The 9,557-nt window shown below is 46.3% G+C and overlaps 1 protein-coding gene across 1 annotated transcript; it reads left to right on the top strand.

Moving 5' to 3' along the window:
• Positions 1-1,549: 1,549 nt before the first annotated feature.
• On the top strand, positions 1,550-9,557 carry arg1 (arginase 1; the record flags this gene model as incomplete). The annotated part of the gene is made up of 6 exons (XM_046041574.1): positions 1,550-1,783; positions 3,792-3,951; positions 4,041-4,135; positions 4,616-4,720; positions 8,776-8,912; positions 9,265-9,557. Coding segments are annotated over 6 exons (895 nt in total), but the record flags the coding sequence as incomplete, so codon positions are not given.

The raw sequence follows: 9,557 nt of genomic DNA, 5'->3' as shown, positions 1-9,557 counted from the left end.
GTGCGTGTGTGTGACTGTGTGTGCGCGTGTGTGTGTGTGTGTGTGTGTGTGTGTGTGTGTGTGTGTGTGTGTGTGTGTGTGTGTGTGTGTGTGTGTGTGTGTGTGTGTGTGTGTGTGTGTGTGTGTGTGTGTGTGTGTGTGTGTGTGTGTGACCTTGATCCTGCAGCAACAGGCTGCAGCAGCAGCAGGCGGGTGTTGCTGCTGTTGTGGGGACATGAGTCTGTTTACACAGCCACATGTGGGGACTCCACATGTAAATCATTAGATTACAGGACGAAGCACAGGTCAGCTCTGCAAAGTCATCTTCCACTTGCAGGCTTTTCTTTCCCTGGGGTTTCAGTCCACCTGTACATTAATAAGTACCTGAGAGGAAACTTAAAACTTCATCCAAAAACTGTCACATTAACACATGATGTCATCATGTTTCTCCACCTGTCTGAAGCGACACTCTTACCTGACGGGGACCTCCAGTGACGTCAGGATGTCCTGATACCAGAAATTTAGTAGTCGATTCCGATACCACGTTAAATAAACCCACAACAATTAATCCCATAATTGACTTCAACATGGACTCCTTTACTAAAAACATTTGAACTTTAACACCTAACAGCTGAGAACGAGAGGCTGTCCAGGACTGACGAGAGGTGCTTAGATGTTAATATATTCATAAATAAGCAAACTCTTGAAATTACAACCTGAATGAATAACTTGTTTTTCTTATGAAATGTTTGAGGGTGGTCTCCGTCTATACTGGCAGTAATCTGAGATTTTTATGTAGAAAAACAAAACAGTTACTGGTGATCGAAATGGATCCGAACTCCTCCTACAGTAACAGGTGGTTGGACAGACGTTCAGTTCTTATGCAGGCAACTGGGGGAAATTTCCAACTAGACGCCACCTGAAGTCGGATTTCCTACTTGTGAACTCAGAGAAAAAACATGAACCTCGACTTCAGGAGTGGCAGCGTCACACAACAGTGTCAGCGCCCACGGAAGCTCACACTGTAACTGGTAAACAGTAAACTAAAAGGCAAAGTAAAGGATTAAATTAAAATAATGCATATTAGTATCAAACAGTAAAACTTGCTCTGCATGTAAATTGATGCAGAACTATTTTGTCAGTATTATTAGGCAGCTGGTTCCAGTAAAGAATCTCTGAAAGTCGTCCCAAAAGTTGTTCAGGAAAATGTTCAAACGCCCAGAAATGTGAAAACGTTTGTTAATGCAGCCTCCGACTTTGGCTGACTTCTGAGGATTACCAGCTGATGTAGCTACAAGGACACTCAGTTAACGAGTAACTTGCTGCAGATGAAACAGACGAAACTAAAACTTAAACAACCTGTTTGATTCTGCAGTGTGTGTGTCGATGTTTCACAAGTCACTCATTTCACCAGCAGCAGGCCGCTCTGTCTGCGCTCACCTGTTTACTTTGCATTGCAAAATGAAAAGATTTGCACACAGAGCAGCAGCAGCAGCAGCAAATGATCTGCCAGCTGTTAATGTTCATCTGCCTGTAATGAAGCCTTTTGAGGTTGTTAAACTGAATCTAGTGAGCAGCTCCTCTCGCCTCTGAGGTTTCTACTGAGAGCGTTTGTGTTTGTGTCTGCAGGCTGTGCAGTGAAGGATTATGGGAACCTTAAGTTTGAGGAAGTGGCGGACGACGAGCCGGTGGGTCGGGTGAAACGTGCGCGGGCGGTGGGCAGCGCCAACCAGAGGCTGTCAGCGGCGGTGCAGGCGGTGAAGCGGGACGGACACACGTCGGTGATGCTGGGAGGAGACCACAGGTGAGTCTCACAGCTCCCTCTGGAGACACTACCTACTAAAACACCTGGTGGGAAGTCAGTTCGTCAGCATGTAGTTCAGACTAGAATTGCATTGAAAGTGTAAATGTTTCAGGTCTGATGTTGTAACATCTTTTGCTAATAGAAAAGTGACCCAGCTGCTTGTTTAGACAGGAGACCGAATGTTTAATTGACGTTAGTTTAAAGGATAATTTTGGTTTTTCTAAACAGGGGCCCTCTTTTTAAATATGTTGGTGTTAAAATGACAAGAAGGTATAAAAGGTGTTGGAATCCGTGCAAGTTGCTGCAGGAACACATGGTGAAAACGAGGGAGAGGAGTTTGTTGTGTCCGTTGAGGAGCAGCAAGACTTTAATTCCTAACAATATTCCAACGTGACAAACTTCTCTCTCCAGCTCTGACTCGTGTTCGCACCTTCGTCTTCCTGCAACAACTCGCCTCTCACGAGATTTCAGAGCGAGACTTCAGTTTCCTGTTGTTGTATTTGATGCTCTGTTGATGCTTGGATGTTGTAAGTCGCTTTGGATAAAAGCGTCTGCTAAATGAGTAAATGTAAAAAAAAGGGGTCCACTGGAGTCCCTCTCAGGGATCCTTTCTGGGATGTCGTCAGACACTTGGTGTAACAGTCTGAGGCTGTCAGGGCAAAAAGAAATGCTTGTTGTGGACGCCATTTTGAGGGGTGCAATCACCCTGAAGGAATACGTTACAGCCGCTGCAGCATGTACTGCAGGGAGTCCATGAAAATAGAGCTCAGGTTTAAAAATACAGAAAGTATTATCGAACCGAAGGTTCGGGTCTGAAAGATGAGGTGGAGCAGTGCTGGACGTTTTGGTACCAGAGGGAACTTTTCTACGTCTGAGTTGTTGATGGGCGGGATGTGTTACACTCGGGTCTAACGGCAGCGCTTGAAGGTGATGCGCTTCCAGAAGTGTAAAGACAAATAATAATAATGATGAGTCCAGGTAGTGTTGAGGTGGAATTTATTAAGAGTAGAGAGTATTGCACTAACAGGTCTGTTACTGACTAAGAGTCTGTGAGTTATCTTCTACATGCTGCTGATACCAACGCTCTGAATCTCAGTTTTACTGTGGTAAATATTTAAAGACGTAGATTGTTGGCTTTGGTTTGTGTCCAAGAACAGCAGTCTGTCAATCATCCACCTGCAGGACACAGTCCAGATCAAACCGAGTGATCGATCCGTGGGGCTTCACTGGACCTTTCAATACTGAAGTTCTCTGGTTGGTTTTATTTAGAGCGCACGTGTACAGACAACAAAATACAGAAGATTTACATGGTCGGGACAAAAGGCTGCTTGCTGTTCATATTCTCTGAGAACATTTAAGTCACAAAGGTTACAGCTGAAAAATCACTTGAACTGCAGGAAACAAACATCTTATTTCTCAGTTTCAGGGCTTTATGAAGACATTTTAATCATGTATGCCAGTGAAGTTTAAAACTAAAAGATTGCCTGTAATGAACTCTTTCATTTAAACTTCAGTCAGTCACTTCGTGAACTGTGGATACATTTAATTTGTCTTTTCACATCAACAACCCTGTGAACCTGCACAAAAATAAGTTAAGGTGTTATATTAGTTTGATAATATAATAGTAATACCATTTATTTACCAAAGTAATAAGCAGGTCATAGCTTGGTATTAACAATGTGTATATTGAAATGTATGTAACAGGGTGACAAGGGGCCGGAAACAAAGGGGAGTACTGAGAAAAACTATTTAGTAATATTTTGGAAACAATTTGGTAACCTTGTAGCAATAAATAGGTTAAATCAGTGCAATATTTGGTAATATAGTGACATTAAAGGGTAATTAATAGGTACTAACAGGTTTTTCACAGTATTATCGGCTGCTATGAGCGTAAAGCTTCAAAATCACGTGGAAGTCAAACATGTTATTATTATTTTATGATGTGAAGTGCTACTGAAATTAAAACATTTGAGCTCTCACTCATTGTGGTTCGTCATGTGTCCATCAGTCTGGCGATTGGTTCGATCCACGGTCACGCGGCGGCGGTCGGGGAGCTGAGCGTCGTGTGGGTCGACGCCCACGCCGACATCAACACGCCGCTGACCTCGTCCACCGGAAACATCCACGGGCAGCCCGTGTCCTACCTCCTCCACGAGCTGCACTCAGAGGTCAGTCCTGAGACGAGATGCGTGTTTGTTTCGGAGCGTATCTTCTCATCACGCAGACCGGGTGCTGAATGTTGTTCCTTCCTCACCAGGTTCCCGTCTTGCCAAACTTCTCCTGGATCAAGCCGTGTGTCTCGGCCAAAGATCTCGTCTACATCGGATTGAGAGACGTGGATCCCGGGGAGCAGTAGGTTTCTGAGCTGATCTGGAGTCAGTTAGACGGGAAAGACAGAGAAGATCCACATTTAAACGAGTTCATTTAACTGTTTAGAGAAGATTAACGTCTTTTCCTGTCTCAAGATTTAATATTCAATACTACTGTGGAACCAGGATATTCTGGTCTTAATGCGTCCTAGTCTTTCCACTGAGACGACTCTGCATCCACAGACTGGATGGTGGAAGAGTCTGCAGCTGCTCTGTCAGGCTGTATGCAGTCACAGCGAGGCTTTGAGCTAAATGCTAACATGCTCACAGTAACAGTGCTAATCTGCGATATTTACCCTGTTCCCCATCATAGTTTAGCGTGTTAGCATGCTAACATTAGCAGCAAACACTGATGGGAATGGCATCAGCTCTGCAGGTATTTGGTCCAAACCAACAGGAATTGGACATTTTTGTAGAACATAATAAGTGAGGAATTAAAAGAGTCATTCTTTTGTTTCCCCAGTTACATCCTGAAGCTGCTGGGTGTGAAGGTGTTTTCCATGTCGGACGTGGATCATCTCGGTGTGGCCAGAGTCATGGAGGAGACATGTGACTACCTCTCTGCCAGGTGAGCTCCACCCCCTGCATAACAACCACCTATTAGAACTCTCAGGAGCCACCTTGCTACATCCTAACAACACCAAAGGAGCTGCAGATGATTTTCACTGAAAATTAGTCAGAAGTGAGATAAATAATTAGTTTAGGAAGGTTTGGGCACAATCTGCAGGTTCAAAGAATGCTATTTAATTACACTAATAAATGTTCCTGCACTGTGGATTGTAGACCACTACAGACCTGTAGACCACTACAGACCTGTAGAACACTACTGACCTGTAGAACACTACAGACCTGTAGACCACTACTGACCTGTAGACCACTACAGACCTGTGACCACTACAGACCTGTAGACCACTACTGACCTGTAGACCACTACTGACCTGTAGACCACTACAGACCTGTAGACCACTACAGACCTGTAGACCACTACAGACCTGTGACCACTACAGACCTGTAGACCACTATTGACCTGTAGACCACTACAGACCTGTGACCACTACAGACCTGTAGACCACTACTGACCTGTGACCACTATTGACCTGTAGGCCACTACTGACCTGTAGACCACTATTGACCTGTAGACCACTACAGACCTGTAGACCACTACAGACCTGTAGACCATTACTGACCTGTAGACCACTACTGACCTGTGACCACTATTGACCTGTAGACCACTACTGACCTGTAGACCACTATTGACCTGTAGACCACTACAGACCTGTAGACCACTACAGACCTGTGACCACTATTGACCTGTAGACCACTACTGACCTGTGACCACTATTGACCTGTAGACCACTACTGACCTGTAGACCACTATTGACCTGTAGACCACTACAGACCTGTAGACCACTACAGACCTGTGACCACTACAGACCTGTAGACCACTACTGACCTGTGACCACTACTGACCTGTGACCACTACAGACCTGTAGACCACTACTGACCTGTAGACCACTACTTACCTGTAGAACACTACAGACCTGTAGACCACTACTGACCTGTGACCACTACTGACCTGTGACCACTATTGACCTGTAGACCACTACTGACCTGTGACCACTACTGACCTGTGACCACTATTGACCTGTAGACCACTACTGACCTGTGACCACTACTGACCTGTGACCACTATTGACCTGTAGACCACTACTGACCTGTGACCACTACTGACCTGTGACCACTACAGAGCTGTAGACCACTACTGACCTGTGACCACTACTGACCTGTAGACCACTACTGACCTGTGACCACTACTGACCTGTGACCACTACTGACCTGTAGACCACTACAGACCTGTAGACCACTACTGACCTGTGACCACCACTGACCTGTGACCACTACTGACCTGTAGACCACTACTGACCTGTGACCACTACAGACCTGTAGACCACTAGAGACCTGTAGACCACTACAGACCTGTAGACCACTACTGACCTGTGACCACTACAGACCTGTGAACACTACAGACCTGTAGACCACTACAGACCTGTAGACCACTACTGACCTGTGAACACTACTGACCTGTGACCACTACTGACCTGTGACCACTACTGACCTGTAGAACACTACTGACCAGTGAACACTACTGACCTGTGAACACTACAGAGCTGTAGACCACTACAGAGCTGTAGACCACTACAGACCTGTGAACACTACTGACCTGTGACCACTACTGACCTGTAGACCACTACTGACCTGTAGAACACTACTGATCTGTGAACACTACTGACCTGTGAACACTACAGAACTGTAGACCTCTACAGAGCTGTAGACCACTACTGATCTGTAGAACACTACTGACCTGTAGAACACTACTGACCTGTGACCACTACAGACCTGTGACCACTACAGACCTGTAGACCACTACAGACCTGTAGACCACTACAGACCTGTAGACCACTACTGACCTGTGAACACTACTGACCTGTGAACACTACAGAGGTGTAGACCACTACAGACCTGTAGAACACTACAGACCTGTAGACCACTACTGACCTGTGACCACTACAGACCTGTGGACCACTACTGACCTGTAGAACACTACAGACCTGTAGACCACTACTGACCTGTAGAACACTAGAGACCTGTGACCACTACTGACCTGTAGACCACTACTGACCTGTAGAACACTACAGACCTGTAGACCACTACTGACCTGTAGAACACTAGAGACCTGTGACCACTACTGACCTGTAGACCACTACTGACCTGTAGAACACTAGAGACCTGTGACCACTACAGACCTGTAGACCACTACTGACCTGTAGAACACTACAGACCTGTGACCACTACTGACCTGTAGACCACTACAGACCTGTAGACCACTACTGACTTGTAGACCACTACTGACCTGTGACCACTACTGACCTGTAGACCACTACTGACCTGTAGAACACTACAGACCTGTGACCACTACTGACCTGTAGACCACTACAGACCTGTAGACCACTACTGACGGGCACAATCTGCAGGTTCAAAGAATGCTATTTAATTACACTAATAAATGTTCCTGCACTGTGGATTGTAGACCACTACAGACCTGTAGACCACTACAGACCTGTAGAACACTACTGACCTGTAGAACACTACAGACCTGTAGACCACTACTGACCTGTAGACCACTACAGACCTGTGACCACTACTGACCTGTGACCACTACAGACCTGTAGACCACTACTGACCTGTAGACCACTACAGACCTGTAGACCACTACAGACCTGTAGACCACTACTGACCTGTGACCACTACTGACCTGTAGACCACTACTGACCTGTAGACCACTACAGACCTGTAGACCACTACAGACCTGTAGACCACTACTGACCTGTGACCACTACAGACCTGTAGACCACTACTGACCTGTAGACCACTACAGACCTGTAGACCACTACTGACCTGTAGACCACTACAGACCTGTAGACCACTACAGACCTGTAGACCACTACTGACCTGTAGACCACTACAGACCTGTAGAACACTACAGACCTGTAGACCACTACAGACCTGTGACCACTACAGACCTGTAGACCACTACTGACCTGTAGACCACTACAGACCTGTGACCACTACAGACCTGTAGACCACTACAGACCTGTGACCACTACTGACCTGTAGACCACTACAGACCTGTGACCACTACTGACCTGTGACCACCACTGACCTGTGACCACTACTGACCTGTAGACCACTACTGACCTGTAGAACACTACAGACCTGTAGACCACTACTGACCTGTGACCACCACTGACCTGTGACCACCACTGACCTGTAGACCACTACTGACCTGTAGACCACTACAGACCTGTGACCACTACTGACCTGTGACCACTACAGACCTGTAGACCACTACTGACCTGTAGAACACTACAGACCTGTAGACCACTACTGACCTGTGACCACTACTGACCTGTAGAACACTACAGACCTGTAGACTACTACAGACCTGTAGACCACTACAGACCATGTAGACCACTACAGACCTGTAGACCACTACTGACCTGTAGACCACTACTGACCTGTGACCACTACTGACCTGTAGACCACTACAGACCTGTAGACCACTACTGACCTGTAGACCACTACTGACCTGTGACCACTACTGACCTGTGACCACTACTGACCTGTAGACCACTACAGACCTGTGACCACTACTGACCTGTAGACCACTACAGACCTGTGACCACTACAGACCTGTAGACCACTACAGACCACTACTGAGGTCACACCGGTACAACAGCATTAACAGCGACACTGTGACGGTGAAAACATTTAGTTTTCACTGTAAACAACAGTCTGTGGCTGATTTGACTGATGTTGTTTTGAAATAGGCTACTAGAGATCGGTTCACTTCTACCGACACTAAAATATCCCCTGAATCAGTATTCACGATGTCTGTGTGTTGTCGGGATGTGTGAGCTCCCTCAGGGTCCGAAGTCCAACCACAGCATGGATTTAAACTATGAAGCAGAGGAAACTACCACAATGATTATTTTAAGCTTGCTTCTCTTTGTTGAGCACATGTCTGCACTGTAAAAATAAATTCTAATAATCTAATTTTCACAGAGTGAAGAAACCGATCCACCTGAGCTACGACATCGACGCCATCGACCCCTCTGTTACCCCGGCGACCGGGACACCTGTGGTGGGAGGACTCACCTACAGAGAGGGCGTCTACATCACTGAACACCTCTGTCAGACAGGTACGACTCAAAATACCAACAAACATGGAGCCAGACAATATTTTGTCACGGCTATACAGTAAATCTGAGGCTACAGCTGGTTAGCTGAACATCTAAACAGCTAGACTGGCTCGGTCCACAAGAAGCAAACTCCACCTGCCAGAAGCTCTAAAGCTGTATATATATATATATGTATACAGCTTGGACCAGACTTTTCAGTTTGATCTGAACCAAAATTACAGTGTAAAACCAAACCGAATGCATCAAAACACGAACTTTGGTTTGGAGCTTGGTGCCGACTTTCAGGTGGCCCTTAGTGCCCTTACTTTTTAAGTATTTTAAAGGTAGCCTCACTGCTGTGCTTGTCCTGCAGGTCTTCTGTCGGCTGTGGACATGGTGGAGGTGAATCCTCTGAGGGGTCAGTCCAAAGAGGACGTCCAGTCTACAGTCAGCACGGCGGTGGACCTGCTGCTCGGATGTTTCGGACGCCTACGTGAGGGAAACCACCCGCAGGATTACCAGCTGCCCCGGCCTTGATAGTGGGCGACCGCAGTTTCTCGGACTGCACGCTACCTAAAGGTCTCTGATCACCAGCAGGAACTGAACCGACGATCAGATTCATACTTAAGCACCTCAGAGATGATTAAACTTCCAAATTTTAAACTT

This window comes from Micropterus dolomieu, unplaced genomic scaffold (genome assembly GCF_021292245.1).
Source record: "Micropterus dolomieu isolate WLL.071019.BEF.003 ecotype Adirondacks unplaced genomic scaffold, ASM2129224v1 contig_6216, whole genome shotgun sequence".
NCBI lineage: Eukaryota > Metazoa > Chordata > Actinopteri > Centrarchiformes > Centrarchidae > Micropterus > Micropterus dolomieu.
This window is presented reverse-complemented; position numbering and strand designations above follow the sequence as displayed.